This window comes from Mus musculus, chromosome X (assembly GCF_000001635.26).
Source record: "Mus musculus strain C57BL/6J chromosome X, GRCm38.p6 C57BL/6J".
NCBI classification, from domain to species: Eukaryota; Metazoa; Chordata; class Mammalia; order Rodentia; family Muridae; genus Mus; species Mus musculus.
The window spans coordinates 168,793,635-168,820,943 of record NC_000086.7 but is presented as its reverse complement, the minus strand read 5'-3'; the positions used below and the strand labels follow the sequence as shown (position 1 = coordinate 168,820,943).

Here is a 27,309-nt window from a genome sequence, read left to right as displayed (position 1 = left end):
GACCAGGAAGCGGGATAACATTTGAAATTTAAATAAACAAAATGATTAATAAATACATAAATGATCAAGTTAATATTTAGGGCAAGTCCACTAGAATCTGGCAACAGGAAACTCATCCAGTTCACAAACAAGCCCTTGACATCCCCAAGGTTGTGCTGGCATCATATCAACTGACTGTAACCATTCCCCAACTTCCATAAAGCACTGTCTTATCTACAGATGCCTGCTGGTAATTCCAACTCTCTGAAGGTAGAGTCTGAAGGATCGGAAGGTCAAGGTCATCCTTTAGGTACAAATCTAGGTCTAGGTCACTCTGAGCCACATTAAACAATGGCTCCAAAACAATGTTCCCTTTGAAACTTTGCTTTACTTGGTTTCTATGTGGATTGTTCCTCTGACAACCAACAGAAGCAAAAACTCTCAGCCTAATTATTGGCCCTCCCATTCTATCCTATCATACTACTAGAAAAGAAAAGTAAGACCTGCTGTAAACAGTAGAAACTGAACACAAGTGTCTCTCAGTGAAAAGCGCAAGGAGTCTCTCCAGTGGGTAAAAGTTTTACACCTCAATTTCTTTCCAACACTAATTAAATTTTTCAGTAATTGTTTTTTTTCTTTCCTCTGAAGAGTCAACAGACAGAAATAAATGCAAATTTTGATAATGTTCTGTTGACATTTTAGAAATCTTTTTGTTAAATTACCAGTGATTAGGTGGCTTAAATGAAAATAATTCTTGTGGGAGTCTCTGAAATTAGTTTCTAAGTGGTTCGGTAGGTGTTCTGTTCATAAAACTAATGATGGGCTTCTCCTTGCAGAGAAAGAAAAATGTTCTTTGGAGGAAAAGATGTGTTCAGGCTGTTTTCTTTTCAAAACAACATGCCCAGAGCCAAAATAATGACAAATTTTCTGAAGAAACTATTCTTACAATAAGTCCATTAGGAATCAAAGCAGGGGCTTAGGCAGCTAGAAGTGCTAATCATCTCTGCGGCATGAGGTGCTGGGAGACAATTTGATAGCAGAATGCAAACAAGTACCAGGAAAAGAAACAAACGTGGGAAAAGAGATTTTTCTTAGGAGTTTGGTATCTAGGGAGACACACTTCACTGTAAAATCAATTCTGATAATTGTTTACGTTTGTACTGAGAGAAATGGAAAATTCAAGAAAAAGCAAGGAGCCAGACAGGTCGGTGCATGTCTGTAGTCCCAGCCCTTGAGGAGGGGGAGGCATTAGGATCAGGAGTTCAAGCCTAGCTTCAGCTACACAGTGATTTCAAGGCTGAGCTAGAGAAGACTCTGCCTCAACACGTCAAAACAAAAAGAAGTGAAGAAACCCATACCTGGCACCATTATCCAGCCAGGAATATATGGCTACAACACATCATAAGCCTTAGCGAAGTATGTACGATTACATTGCTAAATGGGCATAGTTTGAAATGCAAAATATAATTACCATCATATAATATGTGATGCCAGTCCAGATGTATTTGTTGGCTAAGACAAATGGAATTACTTTTAAAAGAATGAGTAAGGGTAATGGTGAAGAAAAAAAAAAAAAAGACCAGAATCAATGCAGATTTAGTCTCAGAGATCAATCTGAATGACCTATATCTTTGAAACTTGCCAGGATGTTGGCATACATTAAAAAACCAGAGTGGTCTACTGACTGCTGAGAGAAGCAGGATTAATCTTCCCCAGGGACGAGCTACCTAATTGGTTATCTAATACCAAGTGCTCAGCCATAGATCATGTACATAGGAATAAGAGTAAATGGACTCAGGAGGTTGTAATGTGTGTGTGTGTGTGTGTGTGTGTGTGTGTGTGTGTGTGTGTGTAACCACAGAAATAGAGGAAATATTTTTGACAGGGAGTCAGGGCATGGGAGGGGTTGAAGGAAAAGGACAAGAGAGGAGTTAAAAGGAGAAAAGGGAAGTAGTTAACGACAAGAGAAAGCAGCTAAATTGAAACAGGTTAGATTTAAACTTTACTCTCCAACCTAAAAGAAGAAAACGTTCATGTCTAGCAGATAAAAAGGAACCACATAAAGCTCAAGGTAATGTATCAATTTAAAATTCCCAGATTAGGACAATTAAATGTTTATTAGCTGTCGAGAAAGGGTGGTCCAAGTTGTATCTTCGAGTAAGTAAGAGCCATTGGATGAAATAAATGTTAGGCTGCAGAGGTTGCCACACTTGTAAATAGGAAAGTTGATGATTTAGCTAATCAGAAAATTAGAGGTTTCAGGAAGCATGAATTGAGTCACATATCTGAAGGGATATGTGGCAGGCAAAAGTAAAAAGAAAAAAAAAAAAGGAAAGCCAGAGTCTAAGGAATATGAATGGCTAAGAGAAAAAGAAGCCATCCTAAAGAAGTGGGAAGAAGAAAGAACCTAAGTCGGATACGCAGGACATTTGCGGCAGATTATGAAAGACCTTTAAAGACTTTGCTTAAATAGTCCTTTAAGATTAAACAATGGTACTATCCTATGACTTCCTAATATATTTTCATGGTGTGTGTGTATGTGCATGTGTGTGTATGTGTGTATGTGCATGTGTGTGTGAGTGTGTGTGTGTGTGTGTGTGTGTGTAAGAGATAAGCAACAGAGAACCAAACATGGGGTCACAGAGCTTTAATCCTGACACTTGGGAAGGAGAGGCAGGTAGATCTCTGGAAGTTCAATGTCAGTCTAGTTGATAGAGTAAGTTCCAGGCCAGCAAGAGCTAAATATTGCACCTCTGTCTCAAGAAAAAAGAGAGGAAGACAAAGATTGATTTAGAGAAATCATTATACCAACCTCATTTTAAATTCCCATCAACTCCTAAGCTCAAGGACCCTGTCCATGTTGAACTTTAAAAAAAACTTATAAACAAAAAACAATTAACATTTTTAAAGCCTCCTTTTAAGTTTGAGCCAAATTTTATTAAAATGATAAGTGATTCTTAGTAAGCAAGCAGGTCATTCCACAGCTGTGATTTCATGGCAGAAATAGTAAGTGTTGGGATGACTGCTGGTGCAGATAAAGGAAAGAGTCTGCTCTCTACTATCTGCTTCAGTGTGTTTACTCACAGTCACATCTGCACCAGTTTCGATTCTTGAAATCAAGAACATTGCAATGGGTATGTAAGAGCAATATCTTTGAGAAAAGAGGGAGATGAACATTTTACCATCACCCCTAAATTTTCCTCTAGTCAAGGTGTCTGCTTTTCACTCTAGAATTTTGACATTTGCACTATTTTCTAGGCTTGTTCTACATTTTGCCTCCCCCATGAAATTTAAAAGAAAAAAAAAAACTGGTACAGAGTATGATATCACACACCTCTAATGCCAGCACTCTGAAGGCAGAGGCAAAAAGATCTCTGTGAGTTGGAGGCTATCCTGGATTACATAGGGCATTCCAGGACAGCCAGTGCTCCATAGCGAGACCCTGTCTAAAACAATCTTTTAAAATCCATACTGGTATGAGTTAGTGAGATGGCTCACTGAGTAAAGGTGCTTGCTACTAGATCTGACAACCTGAGTTCAATCCTCAGAACTCATGTGGTAGAAAGACAGGTGGTTGTTCTCTGACCTACACACAGAAAGAGAGAGGGAAAGATGGAGACAGAAAGAGAGACAGAAGAAGGCAGAGACACATAACAAGCCCTTGACATCCCCAAGGTTGTGCTGGCATCATATCAACTGACTGTAACCATTCCCCAACTTCCATAAAGCACTGTCTTATCTACAGATGCCTGCTGGTAATTCCAACTCTCTGAAGGTAGAGTCTGAAGGATCGGAAGGTCAAGGTCATCCTTTAGGTACAAATCTAGGTCTAGGTCACTCTGAGCCACATTAAACAATGGCTCCAAAACAATGTTCCCTTTGAAACTTTGCTTTACTTGGTTTCTATGTGGATTGTTCCTCTGGCTGCATTGGAAAAGGTCCTTAATGTCAAGTCTGCCTGCCTGATTTCAGTCCCTCACAAACCCATGTGCTGAAATGGAAGACCTGACTCCTGCAAATTAGACCCTAATCTCCACATCCCTATTGTGGTATGCGTGCATTGACAAAAAGTTATAAACTCCATCCCCGAATAGTACATTTTACAATTCATAGTCTCAAAAGTACAGACAAGTTAACCTCCTAATGTATTAAAATGTAAAATTCTTGTTATTTGGGAAGAAATGTCAGTGCCATCCATACACAGGAAAAGAGCCAACGTCTTTTCAAGCATGTAAGATACTTTATTAAGTTTTTGCAACCATTTATTAATTTACACAACTAATACCTGTTTATTGTGAAAGAAATAAAAGAGTAAAAATGCAAAAGAGAGTTGAAGTTAACCTAAAGACACCATAATTTAATGAGTGAATATAATTCTTTCTGTATTTCCTTTGATGTACACACACTTTGAGACTTCAAGTTACTTACATATGAAGAAAATGGATTATGGAATTGGTACCTAGCAATGTGGTGGAAATTTCTACTAGTAAATAAGACTATTCATGATCCTCTTTGAATTTGGATTAGCCCCATGGTTTGATCAATAGATGACACCAGAGATAGTTTTATATATCCCAGCCAGTGTCTAAAAAGACTTAGAACATCTTCTTCCACTGTTTCAAACTTCCATCCACCATTAGTAGAAGCCTGATCTTACTTATTGGAGAATTAAGGACTACATGAAACCAAGGTACCAGGTGAGAACATGTGCACCACGAGAAAGCATAGAAGAGAATAGGCATTCTGCTGACACCAACTGAAGTACTCCAACCTACAAATCTGTGTATCTAAATAGAAGCTACAATGAAGTCTAGCTTTGTGGTTATGTCTGACAGCTTTATCAAGGCCAAAGGTAACTGATCAGTATATACTTTGATGTTGTTGTTGTCTTTGATGATGTTGTGAAATTGGCTCCAACTAGCGAAAACAAAAGGTTGAGGCAATATTGATCAGCTAACAGCATCACAGAGAAGCTCAAAACCAAGCTTCCCCAAAGCGCATCTTGCCTGTGAGCTGGCGATTGTGAAGAACTTGGTCTTCCTCAAACTTCCATTTGTTTTCAAAGCCTGGAGCATAACTCTGAATATCAAAGGTGATATCTGAGAAGTGCAAGGAAGAAGTCTGGCGATAGTGACAAGACCAGGCAAGGTGTGCAATCAAGAAGACCCACTAAGAAAGGATGGGCAGGATGGAGAGGAGAGGCCTGACTGACAGCCAAAACAAAGGGACTTTACAACAGGAAATCAAATGATGGGATTTGTGCTTTGGGGAAAGGAAGCATGGATGACAACAAAGCATCAGCCAGGAAACTATTTAGGAATCCCAGGTTGAAAGTTGAAGCTAAGTGCAGGGAACTAGTAAGAAAAGGCTGAATATGAACCTATAGTTGAAGGGGACTCACATTAGGAGGACCAATTGAGGATCAATTATCAAATATCATTTTAGAGTTCTGAGACTGTGAAAATGATTATCACAGGGAAGTTTATTCAATGGTTTAGTTTCCCGTTATTGGAAGAAAGATTCACTGGTCATTTTTAACAGTTAGTTTGAAGCAATGGTGGAATCTGTAGGTATTGTGTGGACACATATAAAGATAGGATGCAACTGGGATGGGACATAACAACTTGTACCTCTCAAGGACAGAAATGATAGTTGAAGGAAAGTAAAACATGATATAAAGATAGAAGCCAGATGAACAAAATTGTTGAGAAAATCCATTTGTTCCATTTAACTAGAAGTATTTTGACAAACATGAGTATCTGATTCAATCCACAAATTCCTGCTCTGAAAGTACATTATAAACATCTGTTTTGGTATTCCTCCATCTTAAAGGAGACGTTATGTTAGATGTACCTTTCTACAAGGTATTTAGTTCATGAACATTATACAAAATAATGACACCAACATTGACCGACCAAGAGAAATATTTAAGTTAAAATTGAGCTTATCAGTGGCAGCATCAGAATAGTCTTGGAATATAACAGAAGCCAGACCCATTTTTCCTACTGTTTGCAAAGCACATCCTAAACTCCATAGTTTGTTCAGTAGAGATATTAACTAACTGCTGATAAAGCTGGCCAGTGGTATTTCCCCCCCAAGTGGTACTTATTATGAAACAATCCTGGAAAACGAAAGAAAGCAGCACACACTGCTAATATTTTGGTAGAATTATGTGTTTATTCTAGCACTGTTAACAAGAGAGAAATAAGCATCCCACGAACACAGAGGAATGCTGCTGATATAAATGAATATTTATTCAATATTCAGTCCTTTCTTCTTTCCAATAGGGAAATGACAAAAAGCACTCTGATCTTATATTCTACCAGCTTAATAAACTAACACATGTTGTTGGGAGCAAGGAAAGACAAAGTGATCGATTAAAAAGGAAAAAATAATTCTTTTCATTGAAACAGAGAGAAGGGCATGCAAATCCAGATTGAACAACAGCAACAACAACAACAACAAAAGAATATTGTCAAATAGTTGCTGAAGTCAGATGGTTACAAGTTGCACAGCTATAAAATGATTTTGTTCCTTTAGCTGCATTTCTATGCCTTCAATATGACACCTTCCCAACAAGCATATGGTTATGCTACCTGGCATAAAGGGCAAGATGACTCTCATCTAATCTCATCTTATCTGCGCTAAAAAAGTCACCATTAACAGAAGCATAACTTTTCACTAAACTCAGTAAACAGTGACACTGGTATTCAAATTGTGTCTTTGTGTACTCTTCCCATCATCCTAGTCTAATCATGGAACAGAAAATCAGAAAAAAACAAACAAACAAACAAACAAAAACAGAATGGAAGGACATTCTTCTAACCAACCAACCAAATGCTTTTCAAGGATGTCAAAATCGTAAAAGACAAAGAAGCCATGTGAATCAAATGCAAGTTGAGATCCAGGATTAGAAAAGGAACAGAATATCCTGGAGCAGAAAAGGAACAATAATGGGATGACGAGCAAAATCCAAGTAAATTCTGCATTTGAGTAATATCACACACACACACACACACACACACACACACACAGAGAGAGAGAGAGAGAGAGAGAGAGAGAGAGAGAGAGAGAGAGAGAGAATGGAAAAAAAATCTTAAAATATGCCCAGAGCAACCTCAGCAACCTAGGAACCTGTTTCTAGGAATGTATCATGGTTATGTAGCATCTGGAGATGTGACGTAAAGAATACTTTCTGTACTTTCTTTGTTGGTCTTTCATTCACTAAAAATTATTTCAAAATGAAGAGCTTAAAAGATGTTAAAATTTTGATAGTTGCTTAGGTAGTACATTACCTCATGCAAATCCATTCCAAAATGTATGGCTCAACCTTCCAGTTGTGCCATACAATGTGTCTGGCTAACTGATGCCTAAGAACCTTTGCTCATTTTGCTCCTCTATATCTCCCTTGGTCACTAGCCACACATATTCATCATTTTAGTACTGTCCACAATTTCTCCTTGCTTCCCAAGGCAAAATGAGTCATGCCCTGTACCCAATTCTTAGACTTCCTTCTGCAAATCCCTGAATTTGAAAAGGTACTGAAGACAATCTGTGCAGAGTGGTGATTCCAAGCAAGAGGTCTAAAACCAGGCTATCATAGTTGACATCTCAGACCCAACTCTTATCAGCTGTGTAATCTTGAGCAAATTATTTAAATCTCAAATTTCCCTCTTTCAGAAAATGGAACTAATGAGAACTTAAGACACTGTTATGAAAACTAAACAAATTCTTGCAAATAAATAATTCTAAGAAAGCCTTGGCTGCTATAAGTGATCAACAATTATTAGATATTAGTATAGTAGTCAGACGTCTTTAGACTGGGGATGGCAGAACCAAACACCATCCATAATTATTTTTCTGGACAAAAATTCCCAGATCTGAATTCAAATCTTAGCTTTTCTCTTTCTTGATGTTGGCACACTTGGATAGTTATAGAGATTTAATTATCCCTAGCCTTTTAAAAACATATTGTAGAGTGACTGGTACAAGGCAAGTAGTCAATAAATATTAGTCATTATCATGACTACTTGGCAAACTTTAGAGTTGGGACGTGTATGTTGCGTTCTTTAATGAATGAGTGAGTGAATTAATCAATCAGAATGATGGGTTATCAGTACCAACTAATGATAGTACAAACATGACTTATTCTTTTGCCACCTCTGCCATGTCGTTTTGGCATACCAATTTGAAGGAAACATGATTGGTTTTGTTACTTGGTTTGGTTCATCTCCAGCCTTCTGGAAGCATCTTTTGGGAGGAGATGGAAAAGTTCTAAGGATAAGCAGCTTTGCACAATGATGCTTTTATGGTAAATGAGCTCTGCCTGAGCTATAGGTACAACTGAAGGATATGCTTAAATTCTGAAAAAGACAAGATAAATAAATAAAAACTCTCATTCAGTGAGCAACTGCTCCAGAATGGGGTATATAGTCTTTTTTAAATATTAGTTTTATTTTTTATTTATGGATGTATGAAAATCTCTCTCTCTCTCTCTCTCTCTCTCTCTCTCTCTCTCTCTCTGTGTGTGTGTGTGTGTGTGTGTGTGTGTGTGTGTGTGTGTGTGTGTGTGTGTAATGCTTTTGGAAGCCAGAAGAGAGCGACAGATCACATATACCTGTAGTTCTGGGCAGTTGTGAGTCACTCAGTATGGTGCTGGGAAGTGAAATTATGTCCTCTGACAGAACAGTCCCAAGATGCTGAGTCCTAATTATTTCTTTGTTCTAATTCTGTCACTAAAGAATGTCTTATTTTTCAATTTATTCACAGACACATACATCTGAAAAAAAATCAGATAGCATTCATTTTAATAAAACTACAAATCCAGTACTTGAGCTTTAAATTTTAGAGGAAAAACTGCACTGCATTGTAGTTCCTTAACGACTACATCTTTTCCAACAATTTACAAAACCAAAATTGTATCTTGCAGTAGTTATTTACATTTACCATAGCACTGTGGCTTTTTCACTCCAGAAATATGATAAAATCTACTTGCGTCTCCCTACAAAAACAATTCAGAATAAATTATATTAAGTAATTAAAACAGACACTTGTGCACAACTTCTCATACTTCATCTTCCCAACTACATTATCCAGCTGATTTAATGGCTGTCTATAAAGTCAGTGCTGTTCTATTCCCCTTGCACAGTTAATAGGTTGAGGGAATTGAAAGTTAGAATTTATACATAGTGATACTGGAATTTGATCCCAAGCTAGACATCTCTAAGGGCTCTAGTTATTTTGTCTATTTGCTATGCTTTTGGTTAGTGAGGATTTTGAGAAACTGCTTCTAAATGTTATTTGTTAACCTATGTTAACATGTTTCAGGGGTCTGCTATAACTGTGCAGGGCAGCTTTGTACAAGGTCAGGCAGATCTTGTGCTGCTGGTGATCCATCTGTAATGCACTTTCTGTCACGTGACCCCAAAATTCATGCTAGTCAATCTTAATCCACAGCAGGTAGAAACCACTGCAGATATTCTCCAGTGTCATGTTCTTTAGCTTACAGCAAACAACAACAACAACAACAACAACAACAACAACAACAAAAACAAGACCTTATTTCTCATTTCCCCTATCAAAAGGAATAATCTATTTCTCTTGCCTTTTTGTTGCCTAATCCTGTCACTCTTTGACCAAATATCTGGGATTAGTCATACAGTAGGAAAACCCAAGGCATATGGAGAAACATTCAGATACCAGACAGTAAACCAAGCCACAGTAAACTTTCCACACCTCCCAGATCCAAGAAGAAAGTAGACAAGTAGATGAGCCTAGCTCACACCACTGAAAACAGAACCCCCCAGCTAACCCAGAATCAAATTCCTGACACAAATACATCCACACTACTCAGGTCTAGGCTGACTTGTAACGCAATAGTCCATGGCAGTGCTTCTCAATCTTGCTAATGTTGCAACCCGTTCTTGCAGTTCCTTAAATTGTGGTGGCTCCCCACCACATAATTGTTTCTGTTGCTACTTCACAAGTCGAATTTTGTTACTGTTATGTATCATAATGTCAGGATATCTGATATATGACCCCTGTGAAAGGTTCATTCAATTCCTAAAAGGGTCACAAGCCACAGGTTGAGAACTGCTGGTCTATGAAAATAGCTAACTGAAACACAGGTGGATCATCCTGAGAGGGAGTCTGTACTTCCCAATGGTTCTGGCAGAACTTTAGCCAGCCCCCTGGCCACAGCTACACCTGTTGTGACATAGCTTCATGATGCTATTTCCTTCCTTTCTGTTTCAGTCTGTCTTCTTCCTTCCTGCTTCCTGATGTCACCTTCCAACTCCACTGTATCTACCCACATCCTGTCTTTGAGGAAATTCAAATGAAGACACAGAACTTTGGCCTCTTCTATATTTTTGCACAATTTTTAAAAAATATCCATCTTCATAGAATAGGTTATCCCAATTGCTTCCAATAAAACCAAACTTTCATTTTTATTTCTAAACTACGATGTAACTGTGAAGGTTAAAACTGTACATATATTAAACAAAACATATTTTTAAAAAGTTGCACATATATCTTAAAGCAGCACATATATCTTAAAATGACACTGGTAATTGTCATAACAGTAGCAAAACAACAAATTCTGCAGAGTTTTTTTTTTTTTTAGTACAGTGAAAATAGTAAACTTTTGTGCTATAAAAATATCTCATAGGCACATTCAACTAATTAACTGAAAGGAATCTTTGTGTACTGGGTTAATTTTCTCTTTAATTATCCAACTTTCTTGTTCAATGAATTTGTCTATAAATTCACTTTATAGAATGGTTTTAGTTGAGTCAGTGAACATTCAAATGAGCTATAATCTACTATAGCTTTACATAACTTAGAAAGCTAATGAGGAGAAAGAGATACACAGCAGAACTTTAAATATATTTCTATAAAAAGGGCACTTTTACATGAGAAAAAACTAAAACCACCATGACTTATTAACTCCCCTGAATTCAGCTGCCACCAGAGAGAACCAAATTCACATTAATATTTAAAAGAGAAACAAAGGATTCTGCCTTTTTAAAACTCATAACTCTGAATGCGTAATTTCAACTTAGAAAACTCTGATCATGAAGCTCAATACTTGATCATTTCTCTAACACTTTTCACCATATGAGAAAATGTAATCAAGGTCTAGGGATGTTTCTCAGTTGGTAGAATGCTCTCATTTAGGTTCCATCCCCAGCCCTATACAAGTCAGTTATGGTAGCTGGTAGCTCATGCCTGTAATTCCAGGACTTGAGAAGTAGACATCAGAGAATCAGAAATTTAAGGTCAGATGCTCAATGTCATCCTTGGCAATGTAGCAAGTTCCAGGGCAGTCTATGATATGGGAAGTTATATGTAGAGAATGGGAGGAACAATGTATTTCCAATTTAATTATAAGGTAAAAGGTTAGGACTGGGATATACAGACTTCTTTCCTAGTATGCATGAAGCCCTGGGTACAGTTGCAAGCACTGAAAATAATAAATCAATAAACCAATCAAAGAACAATTATTCCAGCAGAATAGTAACTATATTTGCTGAGTGTAAGCCTCAGAACTTCTAGAACCAATGTTCACCTTCAAGTCCAAGGACCATCTCTATGCCACCTTTTGTGTCTATTCTTTCAGTATTTTGACAAATAAACACAAGTTTATTGAGCAAGTATATTAGTGTTAAGGCCAGACTCTGCACACCTCTTTATAGGTTTGCTAAGACTAAGAGTAGTCTTCTCATACACTGTGAATGCTATATTTTTCATTGAGCTTTGATACAATTAATTGAAAGAAGTCTGACTCATGGTGTTGACTCCAAGAACTTCAAGATACTCAGTTTTGATCTTATATTTCTATAAATAATTTGCAAAATATCTTTGGATCAGTATTTTTCAGTTTCAAGTTTTCTTAAATCCTAGTTTTAATAAATTCACAAAAGGAAACCATGACAAAGCCTTTGTGTTGATGCTCACCCATCTGTATTCCTAATAATAACTCTAGATTCGTGGTTAGTTGTATAACAGGAGAGAGAGAATTTGTTCATAGCCTGACGAATGTCACAGGAACACTGTTCTGGTAGCTTGAAAGAGAAATAACGCCCATAGACTTGGGTCTTTGAAAACTTGCTCTCCCACTGGGGGGTGCTGTTTTGGGAGGTTATGGCAAAGTGCAGCCTTGCTGGAAGATGTACATATTTGGAAGCAGGGTTTGAGAGCTTAAAGCCTTACCCCACTTCCAGTTTATTCCCTCTGGTTTGTTTATGGATGAAGATGTGATCAATTCTGCACTGCCTACCTGCTTGTCATGCCTCCTGCCATGATTAACTTTTACCCTTCTTGTAAGCCTACATAAACTCTCCCTTCCTTCTATAAATTTCTCTTGGTTAGAGTGTTCTATCATAGCCACAACTAACATAACTATCCTTTTAACACAATACCAGGAGGTGGGTCTGGGTGCGATACCATCTAAACTGCCAGGACAAACACAAAGTCCTTCATCTTGGCTGTAGGTTAGAAGGCATAAAGCTAAAGTACCACAGACAGAATTTAAGTACCACATAGATATCTGGACAGGAGAGAAGACCTTTACAAAATTTCCCTTCAAGTAGAGAATATGAAACTCTGTCTAGAAATGCTAGTAGGAATCACTGTCAGATATTTTATGAACAACTGTCTTTGCATATATCATCTAATTGCTTCCAAAACTTATTTTTTTAGACAAAATTACCTGGTAATCAAACATTGAGGACCTGTCAACATACACACACCTGACTCATAGTCTCAAAATCAAGGCTTTCTGCTAGAGTATATTAAGAACTTTACTCTCAGGACCTTCTAACACTTTATATGAGCACCCAATTGGCCTAGATACAACCATCTTTTATCATTGTTATTATTATAAATTATTATTTATTGTTATACAATACATCCTGAATGCAGTTTCCCCTCCCTCTACTCCTCTCAGCACCCTCTCACCTCCACTCCTCCCCAGACCCATCCCTTTCCCTCTGTTCCCCTTCAGAAAAGATCAGACCTGCCAGGGATAGCAACTGGACAGGACATAAGCTACAATAAGACTAGCCCTCATATCAAGGCTGGATGAGGCAACCCAGTAGGAGGACTTTAAGCAACAGTGTCTCAGCTGAGTGAATCTGCCTGCCTTTTATTCTAGAGATGTTGGTAAGATGAGCTACAAAACAGACAGCTTCATCTCATGTGATCATAATAACATGAGGAAATGAAAACACAATAGCCCTGAAGACAAAACACACTGCCATTTCCAAGTAGAGCTTCTCTGACGATTCTCCACTTTCCAACCTTTGAAGTATAGTACAGCAAACAAATGTCCAATGAGATAAGGTTTCTGTGTGTTGGAATGAAGGCTGCCCCTTGGCCTATTGGCATGTGTTGGGTTACACCAAATCCACAGTGCAAGTGTGTCAAATTCCTGTGTTCCAACCCACTAAGCCAAAATGCCTGGGGTGACAGCTTGTTCTTGCTCCAGTGCTGACCATGAAAACTATACCTTACTTACCAACTTATAAAATAAATTTCCAATCAACTTCTGCCATTTCCCTATGCAGCTGTACCTACTCATTCGTTTGTTGATTACCACTTCTTCTCCAGTCATGATAGCAAGACCAAATTCTCAGTACATGAAGTCGACATAGTACTACCGGAGGATCCAGCAATACCTCTTCTGGGCATATATCCAGAAGATGTCCCAACCGGTATGAAGGACACATGCTCCACTATGTTCATAGCAGCCTTATTTATAATAGCCAGAAGCTGGAAAGAACCCAGATGACCCTCAACAGAGGAATGGATACAGAAAATGTGGTACATTTACACAATGGAGTACTACTCAGCTATTAAAAAGAATGAATTTATGAAATTCCTAGGCAAATGGATGGACCTGGAGGGCATCATCCTGAGTGAGGTAACCCAATCACAAAGGAACTCACACAATATGTACTCACTGATAAGTGGATACTAGCCCAAAACTTAGTATACCCAAGATATAAGATACAATTTGCCAAATGCATGAAACTCTAGAAGAATGAAGACCAAAGTGTGGACACTGTGCCCCTTCTTAGAATTGGGAACAAAACACCCATGGAAGGAGTTACAGAGACAAAGTTTGGAGCTGCGACAAAAGGATGGACCATCTAGAGACTGCCTTATCTAGGGATCCACCCCATAATCAGCTTCTAAACGCTGACACCACTGCATACACTAGCAGGATTTTGCTGAATTTTTTTTAACTAAATCAACTCCTTAGAGCTTGTTCTACAGTTTGTTGTTTATTTTGGGGAGGGTGAATGTGTTGTTATTGTTATTGCTTTGCTTCCTAACTGGGTGGGCAGGTATGTCTTCAATTTTATTCTATTTTGGCTTGTTTTCCTTTTTGTGTCCTGATCACTGGATTAGAATACAAGCCTTTTTGGATCTATCCACTTCATCCCTTCTCCAACTAAATCTGGTTTCCTCTTAATCTGAGCCTCAGAATCATCATCTGGAACATCCATGCTGATACCATCACCGTCCCCAAGAGTTACTGGTGCTCACCCTCCAAACACTACTAATACTAATTTCCCTTTTACTTACCATTATTATCATTCACCATCAACTGCCATTCAACTGCAGGAAACAAGGCACCAATGTAAAGTTTTAACTGAAGAAGAATTGGACTATGTTCAAAACCCAAAATACCAGGCAACCAAGACCAAGATTCCCCTGGCTCAAAAGATTGGCTAAAGCAGATGTCTTACTGTAATAAAGCTTAAGTTGTCATAGCTATTGTCACCTAAGGCTCCTCTTTTCCCTTCTCCTCTCTATCTTGTTCTCAAAATACTTGCTAGTAAAACTGAACGATGAAGTTATCAGAGTTGCAACCTGAGAATTGATCCAATTTGCACTTCAGCTCTTGTTTGCATGAGTGATCCAGAGCTATGGGGAAAAAAAAACACATTACTTTGTTGTTCCATAAGGCAACATAACTCAGTTCACTCCTCCTCTCCAAAGACTTCCTGGGCTCAGTGTTCTGCTCTTGGGTCCATCAATATGATTACTTAAGAAGTAGCTGCTTCTCAAATTCCTTTTAGTTCTAATACTTCCTGAAGGTCTTTGACTGTTTAATGGCTCTGATGAGATATGGCCAGGATATTTTCACAGTTGTATGTATTTGTGGTGCTTTTAAAAAAAATAGCTGCCATTTCTGAAATGCAATCATTTTAATAGCTTCTCTGTGCTTGGTTCCAAAGTTAATAAGAACTGTGTAGAATTTCCATGGTAACCAATCTCAGAAAATCCCAGAAGTAGCTGCTGACTCGTCTACTGAATCTTTCAAAGCTGTTACTACTTCCCTTATGGCATCTTCAAAGAAAGCATGCAAAACACTCTTTTCCTACATTTGTGCTTATTCCTATTGCAAACATGACATAGCAGCAAAACTTAGTGTGCTTTCTGGAACTAATGAGCCCCTCCCTTTTTCTTCAACTGTAGTTCAATTCACAGATCATACCATTAGACTTTATGAAGTGTACATTGGATGATTTTTATTTCATCAACAAGGTTGTATAGCCATCACCTATATCTAGTTTGAGATCACATTCATTATCCTAAAAGAAGATACCCATTAACACTATATCCTCATCGCCTGCCTCCTCTCGCCCACCCGCCCCAGCAACTTATAACCACTACTAATCTACTTTCTATCTGTATTTGCCTATATACAATCATATAGATGGATATCCAAAACCAGTGGGCTTTTGCAGTGGACTCCTTCTATTTCTCATGATGTTTTCAAGACTCACTCCTATGTAGCATGCATCGGTACTTCATGTACTTCGTTACTGAATAATCTCCCCCTGTGTGGCTAGATCATGTTTTGTTTGCCATTCGTCAACCAGCTGATAAATGGTTGGGATGGTTCCACCATTCTACTCATATGAATAATACTGCTCTGATACTCAAGGTTTGGATGGGACATGCTTTCATTTCTCTTGGGTACACAACCAGGAGCAGAATTGCTGAGTCATAGGGTAATGCTCTCTGACATGTTAAACAACTGTCAAATGACTTTAAAAACCACTGCGTCGTTCTACATTTCTGCTAGTGGCACAGAAGCATGCTAATTTTTTCACATCTTGTCAACACTTCCTGTTATTGCTCATTTCAATTCTAGCTGTCCTAGTGGTATAGTCTTAGAATAGTCTTGATGTGCATCACCCTAATGGCTAATGAAAACATTATTCTTTACCAGATAATATAATAACTAATTTCAATTTTTACACACTACATTACAGGTGTTTCTTCCATATTATGACCTGGTTGTAATTGTAACCCCACTCTATTTAAGTAATGGTTTAGCACAGATGCAGTAAACTTTAGAACAGGATGTAATGTTCCCAAAAGCATGCCTCCAGGATCTAGGAGATTCACGGTCAACACAGACTTTCTCAGTTCTTGAACATATTTTGCTATGAACCATAAGAATCAGGAGTTCACCATGGAAAAATAAGTTCTTAATTTTACAGATTCTGATTATATTAGGAAATACACCAGAGTCTATGTTTATTCATATGAACAAAGTAACTATTAACTAGTTGAGTCCTACAGCACAAATATATACTTTTCAGATAGACCTGGAACTAAGTTACCAAAACTAAAGGGGATTAAGATAGACATAACATCTTCAAGGAACTATCAATTTGTCTTAGTTAGGGTTTCCAATGCTAAAAAGAAACACTATGACCAAGGAAGCTCTCATAAGGGACAGAATTTAATTGTGGCTAGCTTACAGGCTCAGAAGTTCAGTCCATTATCATCATGACCAGAAGCATGGCAGCATACAGGTAGGCATGGTGCTGAAGATGAAGTCAAGAGTTCTACATCTTTTGCCAAAGGCAAACAGGAAAAGACTGCTGTCTTTCAGGCAGCTAGGAGGAACATATCAAAGCCCACCCCTACAGTGACACACTTCCTCCAATAAGTACACACCTACTCTAACATGGCCATACCTCCTAATAGCACCACTCCCTGGGCCAAGCATATTCAAACCACCACATTGTTAAATGATGAAATCAACATCACAGAGCTCAAAGTCCAGTCAGACCTATCCATCATTCTACTCCAGACAGATTTCTCTAAGTCTTTCAAACATACTATATCTCCTCTTTTTATGCTCCTGTGTGCTAATTCTTGTGTATACAGATGCACAGCCAGCCATGTGGAAGTCAGAGAACCACCTCCGTGTCAGCATCAGGAATGGCATTCACCTTTAACACAGGGATTCTCACTGGCCTACAGCTCACCAAGTAGACTGGAGCCAGGGAACCCAGTCATGGTCCGTCTCCACCTTCCCAGTGTTTGGATTAGAGGTACACACCACTCCATTTAGCATTTCCATTTGTGTTCTGTGGATTCAAACTCAGGTCCAGGTGCTTAAGAGGCAAGAGCGAGGCTGTGTGTTCCACATATAGGGTTCACTACAAAGCTGACACCAAATAAATATTTAATGAGGCCCTAACTACATTGCCAGATTGGTTTTGCTAGAACATAGTTGCTGAAGGAGAGGAAGAGAACTAAGATTAAATTGTAAAAAGGCACAGAAATGACTAGCTGAGAAATTATTATTACCAGAAGTAATGACACACTTTTTTGTTTTTGTTTTTTGTTTTGGTTTGGTTTTAATTCCAGCACTATGGAGGCAGAGGCAATAGAGCTCTGTGAGTTCCAAGCCAACCAGGCTACACAGTGAGAGACTGTCTCCAAAGCTCCATTCCATACACACTGAGCTGTCATATGTGCCTCATAAGAGGCCAACATAATTATAATGGCATTATTGGAATATGAAACCAATATAAGAACAGATTCAACTGACTGCAAGATGAGCAAGCAGGAGAACACAGTGGCAATGGAAGGAGAGGGGGAAGACAGAAAAGAGGCAGTGACAATAAGAAGAAAAAACCTGAGAAAGATGTAAGGATTCTCTTTAGATATCCTCACACACATCCCTCAGATCCTTTCTACAATGGGAGAAGTAAACATCTCAAGAGGAGAGGGGAGTGGGGGAAGGGGCAAAGCAGAGAGGAAGGAAGGGGAGAGGAGGGGAGAAGAGGGGAGAGCGCAAAGAGGAGAGGAGGGAGGAGAGAGGAAGAGAAAATTGGGTAGGTACTAAAGACCTCCTGGCCACATAACTATAAGCAAGTAGGAAAGTGTTAATGGCAACGAAAATAACTGACAGAGCTAACACTGTGTTCAGAGGAAAGAGAATCTATCATTGTGCTCCAGGTTTTTAGAACCTGAGCTGTTCAGTGGCCATCCTGAGAAGATTTCTCTTGGGAAATTAGAAAATATATGTCCACTCGCTTGCAGTGATGAGCACCCTTGGGTGATCTAAAACTCTGGAACATAGGCTAGTTTTAGGAATATAAAGACGAGTGGGAGTTCTGTTTTCAGGCACTTCAACAGCTGCAAGAAAACAACTGGCTAAAATGGAGGGTAAGAAATACAGAAGTTTTTACAGTAATGGGCCTATATCAACTTTCATTTGTTTACAGGATGCTTAGCATGATAGACCCATGTGTACCTGTGTTCCTGTGATTCTATATATGCTTCTCTAGATATCAGAGTCATGTCTCTAAAATACTTAATTATTTGTGTTATACCCTCAGGCTTCAAAACTCCCAAGTTCTCCCATTCTTGGCAGCAGAGTTCTTCAGCTATCTTTGTGTGATGATTCTTATTCATAGGACTTCCCTGAACACTGCAGGGTGTTTAGCCACTTCCCTGGATTCCCAAATAGTTGTCCCTAGCAGAAACCACCCTGGAGTAGACATCATAATGTCCTGCCAAAGATGCCCATGCCTAAATTCCTGGAACCTCTTAGTACACCATAGAAAAGGGGAATTCGAGTTTCAAAAGCAATTAAAGTTTGCTGATCAGATGTCCTTAAAATAGTGAGATTACCCTGGATTACCCGGATGATCCCAATGTAAGCATAAGTGTTTTGAAGAAAGTCAGATGGAGAAATGACTAGAGAAGAAGGATCAAAAAGATAATAACATGGCTAGCTTTGAAGATAAAGGGGAAAGTGCTGTTGGAAAAGGAAAGACTGCAGATCTTAGCAGGCTTTAGAAAGAACACAGATCCTCAGGCATCTTAAGTGTAGTGAGATTCACAGGAACTGATCTCCAGAAAGAGAATTTATATTACTTTAAGCCACTAAATTTGTGATCAGAAAACTGAGAGAGCAGCACTACCTAGATATAACATCCCAAACATCTTCATGATTTTCCAAAAGTCCCTTAAGGACAAATCCACTGCCAGGTAAAGAGTCCCTGGCTTTTAGTTTTGGACCACAGGACAAGGAACTGAGATGTATATATTATATATCAAGGCAAACCTGGCCTACAAGTTCTTCCAGTATCCCTCAGTTCTTACTTGGCATACCCTGCCCCCACCCCTGAACTTTCCAGACCAGGGGCTGGGCTGCCCTTCCCCCAGAGGCTCTTCCCTATATAATCCAGATATTTTGCTCTCTCTCTCCTCTCTCTCTCTCTCTCTCTCTCTCTCTCTCTCTCTCTCTCTCTCTCTCCCTCCCTCCCCTATGCTTTCTCCATGGTGACTTCCCTGGCCTCAGTCCTTGGGGCCAGTGAACTCACCAGCCTGAGAGCAACTTCCCAATAAACCTGCCTTTAATATAATGCAATCTGGCTTGAATTGGCTCATTTCACCAGTGATGAAGAAATAATCTATCACTTGGTTCTAAATAATGGGGTCCAAATTCCTCAGACTCACATTGTAGGGCTCTTAATAATAAACACTACCCTGTCTCCTGAACAAGATCACCCAAGAGAAAATGAGATACTACTACCCCACCTTAACGGCACATTTCACCAACAGGCTCCTGGGAGAGGACAGAGACCATGCTTCGACTCTCATGTCATTTCTATCTATGTTTGTAGATATTCCTCCACAATGTGCCTGATTGCTGTTTTCAACACATTACTATATCAAAAGCTTTGTGGTTGGTACATGTACTAGGTTGGAGGTATCCTAACCATCCCATCTCAAACATGTTATTGTGCTTAACTCCCTGTCATTCTTCTTTCTGTAACTCTGGTGTTCCATCCCAATGCATTCTCACTGTTTTCTTCTGCAGGAAAAAAATCCACCACCACCATGGCGCATGCAGGGGGTGGGGGGGTGCTGATGAGGTGGCTTATCATTTGAGTATGAGAACCTCAGTCTGAATCCCCAAAACATACATAAGTCTGCTCACAGTATGTGCATCTGTAGTCTCATGCTTTAAAATAGGAGGTAGAGAGGGGAGAATTCAAAGCTCTTAGGCCATCCAGACTGGCCTATGGACTACAAACAACAAAAATACCCTGTTTCAAACAAAGTGGGAGGCAAAAACTGACACATGAGGTTGTTTTGTGAACTCCACACACATACCCTTCACATAGACACATAAATACACGCAAGAAATGACTTTATATCTCCTTGCATGTTATCTTTAAGTCATACTTAAAGGTCAAATTCAAGTATTGTCAGAACTGTGAAAACCTCCAAGATCCTGTTCAAAAGACAGTGAATCGATTCTGTTCCCTCATAATGCTAATCTTTTTATGCCATGCCCTCATTAACAACTGACCCCAGGGCTGGTGAGATGGCTCAGTGGGTAAGAGCACCCGACTGCTCTTCCGAAGGTCCGGAGTTCAAATCCCAGCAACCACATGGTGGCTCACAACCATCGGTAACGAGATCTGACTCCCTCTTCTGGAGTGTCTGAAGACAGCTACAGTGTACTTACATATAAAATAAATAAATCTTTAAAAAAAAAATAAAAAAGAACTGACCCCATATTGGGAGTTGTCTGCACTCATGGTGTGCAGAGAAATAAATGTTTTCAACAGAAATGAAGAAAAGAATAGAAGACACAGCTACAGAAAGTATTGGGATTCCGAGTTATACAAGCTGGCAATTGCCCAGTAGCATATGGGCACAATTTCAAGTCCGGTTCACAAGAATCAAGGGGATTCCAAGTTTGAAGGAACAGGTGGTATTCTCCTATCAGAGGCAGGGGCAAAGTTTAGCTGCTAAAAACACGAGTTGGTAAACATGTGGTGAGTGCATCACCATACTATGTGGCCATGAATCTGACTTGGGTAAAGTAATCCTGAAACACATAGTAAGAGAATGTTAACAGAGTCATTCCTGATTTTGTCTAATATGTCCCAGGTTTACACCAAACAAACAAACAAACAAACAAACAAACAAACAAAACCCAGCCATTAGTAGTGAACATGGAGTGACCACAAGTAATAGAATTGTGGGCATTTATGAGAATCTTGAGAGTGGAAACTGTTGTGTGCCCAATTTGGTTTAAAATCACAAAATCTTTTGCAAGTGGATGTGATCCATCACTTACTAGATCTGAAAGTAAATTCTCAGATATTCATGTGGCCTTAGAGGAATAGATACATATATATGAAGAAACCATAAGAGGATGTGGAGTCTGCAAACATGGCTCCAGGGGGATCTTTGTGGATTAAGAGGCAGAGGAAGGCCCCAGTGATACATTAGATTAGCTCACAACTCTTCTGTAGGTAGTTAATAGATACCCAGCTTCCTGTGCAACACTCAACATCACAAATGCGATGGTTCTCAGCTAGGGTGCATCTGCCCCTAAAAGTATTTGGCATGATCAATAGTTTTTGTTGTCAGTTTGGAATAAAGAGGTGCTGGGATGGCTAGTTTTATGTCAAGTTGACACAAACCAGAGTTATCTCAAAGGAGAGAACATCAATTTAGAAAATGCCTCCATAGCATTTTCTTAATTAGTTATTGATGAGGGAGAAAGCAGCCCTTTGTAAGTAATGCCATCCTTGGGCTGTTGGTACAGGGGTCTATAAAAGAAAGTCACTTTAACCACACCATGTGGAGCAAAGTAATAAGCATCAGCCCTCCATAGCTTCTGCTTCAGCCCCTGGCTCAAGGTTACTGTACTGTTCGCGTTCTTGTCCTGACTTCTCAGTGATAGACTACAATGTAGAAGAATATGCTAAAATAAACCCTCTTCTCCTCAACTTGCTTTTTGATCATGGTGTTTCATCACAGCAATAGGGTCCCCAAACTAAGACAGGTGCTCCAGGGCACAGAGTGGGCAGAGGACAGAGATACTATGCAACACTGCAACATTCATGGCAGAGGACCTTTGAACCTCAGATAACAATAGTGCTAAGGCTGAGAAACCCTGAGGGAGAACAACCAGGAATAGTGCAAAAACCAAATATTTGTGAACCAAAGCTCACTTCTGAAGCCTCTGGGTAATCATGCAGGGTGCTCACTTGCTGGAGTTTTGCCATTATTAGTAAAGTTTCTCTCTTAGGATAAAGGACACAGCTTGCGTACAAGCAAGAAAGACAGGCAGTGCCCAATGGGATGAATTTTCCTGGGGTTTGAAAGGGTTCCAGGACATTCAATCTTTGAAAGGTAACCCAGACCATTAAATTCCAGATTTAGGGGTTACATTAGGATAGCTTGACCCCTACTGAGCCAAACCAGCATTGGACTTACATGCCAGGATTCTACCCAATCACCCCATATATGCCTCAAGCATAAAAGGATCCCCACCCTTACCTACCCTCTTACATATTTAAACCTCTTATTAGAAAAGTTTGTTCTTTGCTATATGGAAATGTACTGTTTTAACCATTACAACGGGATGAAAGTTATGGTAGATGAGTTCTGTGCAGACTGCCCACACACTCTGAAATGGACAGAAGCCATCTAGTATCACTGAAGTTCAAATTCTCTAATCTTAAACATTGGTTTGCTTTTGATATCTCTCCTCTCCCCCTTCCCTCCCTCCCTCCCTCTTTCACTCCCTCCCTCCTTTCTGTTCCTTCTATAGATTAATCTGCTAATGTGTGCTTCTGCACCTGAAAAGGAATTTAGCCTCTCTTCTTCCCAAATGCCAAGCCGGTTGTTTTGGGTATAATGTGCCTCAACATTTCTTTCCACTATCTCCATGATCCAGTCAGCAATGTTTTTGTTCATTTTTTACAATCTATATATCATGCAACAGCAACAGTTACTTTAACTCAGTCACTAACATTAACAATATGTAATGTTATTATTACGGTCAATAATGCTAATTTTGTAGGGTAATATACTAAAACTGAAATCTAGCAGTTATCTTATGCTAACAGAGCCGAGAGGCTATTTTCAAGCTGTTTGGCTTGGTTGCATTTCCTTTATTTAACCTAAATCTCCAGCAATTACATAGTATTTCATTTCATTTCTGTAATGCTAACTGTGCTTTAAGATATTTAATTACAATTGATGAGATCTCCCTTCCTTTATGGAAACAAATCCCAGGCAATCCTATAGAGCCTGTGGAGTAAACTCGGAAGGAGTTGGTCATTTTTTAACCAACTACTATTTATTCTTTAAAAGTGTGCTGCTTTCCAAGTCCCCATCAACCACAGTTTCCCAATGGCTCTATTCCCCATTCATAACCAGAGAGCAAACGTTTAAAGGAAATCAGATAGCTCCCTCTGAGTTTCCTATTTATTATTGATTCCTGATCCATGCCTATTCTAGTAACTACTAATTGTCCTTAGTGGAATTTGGGCGGATTTCCATGATATTTCAGACCCTTAAGCACCAAAAGTATTCAGTACCATAGATTTCTGAAATTACACCTTTAGGGAAAAGAAATCAAAACTAGAGAATTATAATAGTTATTCTATCATGCCACCCGAATACATACACACACACACACACACACACACACACACACACACACACAGAGTCAACATCCTTCAGAATAGTTTCTGAACTCTCAATCTAGTGGTAGATGTATATCATGTAATATTTCATCAAATCAGGTTTGATGAAGAGATTAGATGACCCTTTGATTGAAGTATCAAAAAGAAATCAGAACACCATTTCTTCCCTCAAGTCCTGGGGCCATTCCTCCTTCAGACACACTCATACGGTGGCCCCTTAGAATGGTCACATTCTGGCACCATCTAAACAACCAGAGTCAAGCATCTAAGGCTGGCGCCTCACTCTGTACGTGGGACGGACTTAAAGACCTGGAACTGCCTGGGGCAGCTTTGGGACTGTGAGACACATGGCGCTGGTCCCTACCTCGGACCTCCACACGACGTAAGGGTGACTGCGACTGTTAGGTGGAGGCTGGAACTTCCTCTGCTGGAGCCATCTCCTAGGAGAAGAGAAGATGCCATTGGGGCCTCCCCCGGAGGAACTGAGGATGCTTGCGGGACTGCGGCTACTAGCGGACCCGGACCCGGCCAGGACAGAAGGCAAGTCCCAGGCCATGCTCTTCTTGAGACCACTGCGACTCAGTGGGACCTCGTAGTCAAAGTGGAAGCTGCCAGAAGGCGACTTTTCTTGCGGGGTACTTGGTGTGGAAAAAGACGAGCACAGAGGTCTCGGAGTCTGGAACCGGGTAGCCCGAAGGTGCTGACTCCGGGGAGAAGAAGCTAAGCGGGAACCGAGACCCTCTGCTAAGAGCTGTGGAGAATGGAGGCGGCTTACTGTGGAGCCCCGCAGGCCGCCCTCGGCGCCCATCTCGCTCCCGCAGCCACCGATCAGAGCTGGGTCCAGGCTGCGCGTCTGGCGCAGCTTCCTTTTGGAGAATCCCTTGGCCGAGGCCGTGCCGCCCGACGCGGGCGAGGAGCAGGAGAAGACACTGTGCAGCAGGCTCTGCGCGGACATCTCGGCAGGGCTGGGTCTGAAGGCCACCTTCTTGTCTTCCCTCCTAGATAGCGGGAGACTGTGACCTGAGAAAACAAGTGGCCAAAGTAGAGTAGGGGAAAACTGCCAGGCGGGGCTCGCCGAGGAAGGTAGAAAGCAGTGCCCCGTTCACGCGCCACCAGCGCACTCCAAGTGTCCCTGCGGAGGCAGAAACAGGAGCTCCATCCCCAGCCTTTTGGGAAACAAGAGGTCCAGGTCCCTTTACCGTCTCTAGAATCTTCCTCAGGAGTCCAAGTCTCAAAGAGGCTAAGGAAGAGGAGGAAGGAGGTCAGTGACTAGCTGAGATCTCAGCTCCAACCCGCCAGCGCCACTCCCCCTTCCCAGCTGAAGGCGGGAGACACTGCGCTTCGGCTCTCTGGCTCCGGACAGCCTCGAAATCACCAGCAAGCTCCTCCTCGTGGCCTGAGGACAATCCCGAGGGCTAGGGAGGAGGCTGCCTGAGAGTCCGCCCTGAGCGGATCCTTGGTGCTCCCGGCGCAGTGAAAAGTCCTCTGGAGCACCCCAGCTCAGCTGTCCGGCTGCGCCCCCAGTGCACCTTCTTGGTAACTTGGGGACCGCGGCTGTGCTTTGGGGGATCAGCTGGGTTGCTAAGTCCCCCTTTCTGATTGACGAGGCTCCAAAGTGTCTCCAAGTTCACGTTCCCGCGCAGTCCCGCTGTTGACTCAGTGGGACACCATATGTGCTGCGTCCCGGGCCTTCCAAGCACTGAGCGACAACGGTGTCAAAGAACTCCCCCGCTGCGCTCAGCACTACTCAGAAAGGTCTGCGCTCAGAAGACAGTCTCTGAAGCGAGTATCCGTGTTCCTCTAGAAGAGCGACACTTGATATTTGCTGCCAACCTTGGTTGGGCCCAGAGCTGGCTCAGAGATGTCCCAGCACCCTCGCGCCAGAGGCAGCGGGGAAAGGGGTGGCCCGTCCCGGGTAAGGCCAGAAGAACGCAGGGTCTGGAGCCGGGGCGGAGCCAGAAGCAGGAGAATGCAGAACGTGAACTTTTCCAGGCGCCAAACCTGGGAAGTAGCTCAGAGAGCCAGCAGCTGGTCTCTGATACCCGGCCTCTAGGGAGAAAGTCTTGAGGACGGAAGTGCGGACCTACTCCCCCCCCCCCCGACTCCCCTCCCCCCAAGCCAGGGGCTCGCGGTCTCCACACACGTTTCTGCAAAAGGAAGGGGAGTGTCAGATTGCACCCCACCCACTGGTGTCAGACCCGCAGCTCTGGACGGTTTTTCTGAACTTAGAGTTAAATCCCCTGCTTTCTTTTCTCCCACCCACAACCCCGCCTTTTTATTTTTTATTTTTTGGTGGAGAGTCCTCGCGTGTCAGGGTCCTGCGCACGTGTGTAGATATGTTCTATGTAGGAGAGGTGAACAGAGCTTGGTCCGGGTGGAGACTGACACCAACTAAAGTTAACTGGCCTCCGGGGTCGCCCCAGAAAGCTCCTGAGCACAGGGCTCAGCTGCCAAATCTTGGGTAACTGATAAACACAGAAGTCATAGTCAGCAGTCCAGGCTTGGAAACGGACCTGAAGCAGTTTCTCTCACTTGCCCACTCATGGAATCTATAAATCTATAAAGCCTTGCCTGCCTCTCCTGGGGCTTTCTGATGTCACACTTAAATTTTGCTAGGCATCTTAAAATCATCTCTGCAGGGACTGCAGGGATTGGTCCGAATGTTGGAAATAAGTGACTTCTTGTGGTTCTGTTTGTTCAAAACCAAAATATGTGGGAGTGATGATAACTGACTACAAATAAAAAATGAAACGTCATTTCTTTTAAAAGCGTATAACGGAGTTATTAATACGAGTGTTTGACACAAGCCTTGTGTAAATACCAGCAACTGCTCAAGTTTTATTTATAGAAGCGCTTATACCTTTGATGCTGGATGCAGAGGTGGGTTACTTTACTGTGCCTTTTGACAATGCCACCTTGAACTTCCTAGGTGATTTACTATCCACTACTCAATAGTTTGTATTTATTGATTAGGAGAAGGCAGGTCATGGAATCTAATTAGCAGGAAAATTTATCACCTACACAAAAGTATGGGACATCCTACTCTGATTCCTCCTGTAGCCTGTATTTCTCTTTGCGAATGCAGGAGGCAGCACTCCTGTGTTAGCTTGAATGGAAATAACCTTCTGGGTAAAGATGATTTGTTTAAGGGTTTGTTTGTTTGTTTCGTTGGGTGTTTTGTGGTGTGTGTGTCTGTGGGGGGAGGGCAGTAGGGGGTGACTGTCCTGGCTAGTTTTATGTTAATTTGATATAAGCTAGAGTCATCAGAGAGGAAAAATCCTCAGTTGAGAGCAAATGAGAAAATGCCCCCATGAGATTGGGCTGTAGGCAAGACTGTGGGGCATTTTTTTATTTAGTGATTGATTCTGGAGCACCATGCCCCACTCCCACCCCCTGCTCCACCCTCCCTCCTTCTGCCTGCTGATTGTGGTCAGGGAGATAGATCTCTAGGCTGGTAGTTCTGGGTGCTATAAGCAAGCAGGCTGAGCAAGCCATGTAGAGCAAGCTAGTAAGCAGCACCCTTTCATGGCATCTGAATCAG

At 40.9% G+C, this 27,309-nt stretch overlaps 1 protein-coding gene across 4 annotated transcripts in view; it reads right to left on the bottom strand.

The window, feature by feature from the left end:
- Positions 1 to 25,850, bottom strand: part of Arhgap6 (Rho GTPase activating protein 6) — a 509,347-nt gene extending 483,497 nt beyond the window's left edge. For 2 of the 4 annotated variants that reach the window (XR_003952996.1, XM_011247783.1), the window contains exon 1: positions 24,133 to 25,850. Coding sequence is in view for 3 of the 4 variants with exons in the window: in XM_011247783.1 (XP_011246085.1) it covers positions 24,133 to 24,723 (591 nt within the window). In the remaining variant the exon portion in view is untranslated. The remainder of the gene's footprint in view (positions 1 to 24,132) is intronic. The other 2 variants (XM_006528694.1, NM_009707.4) reach the window with 2 other exon arrangements.
- Positions 25,851 to 27,309: the final 1,459 nt, after the last annotated feature.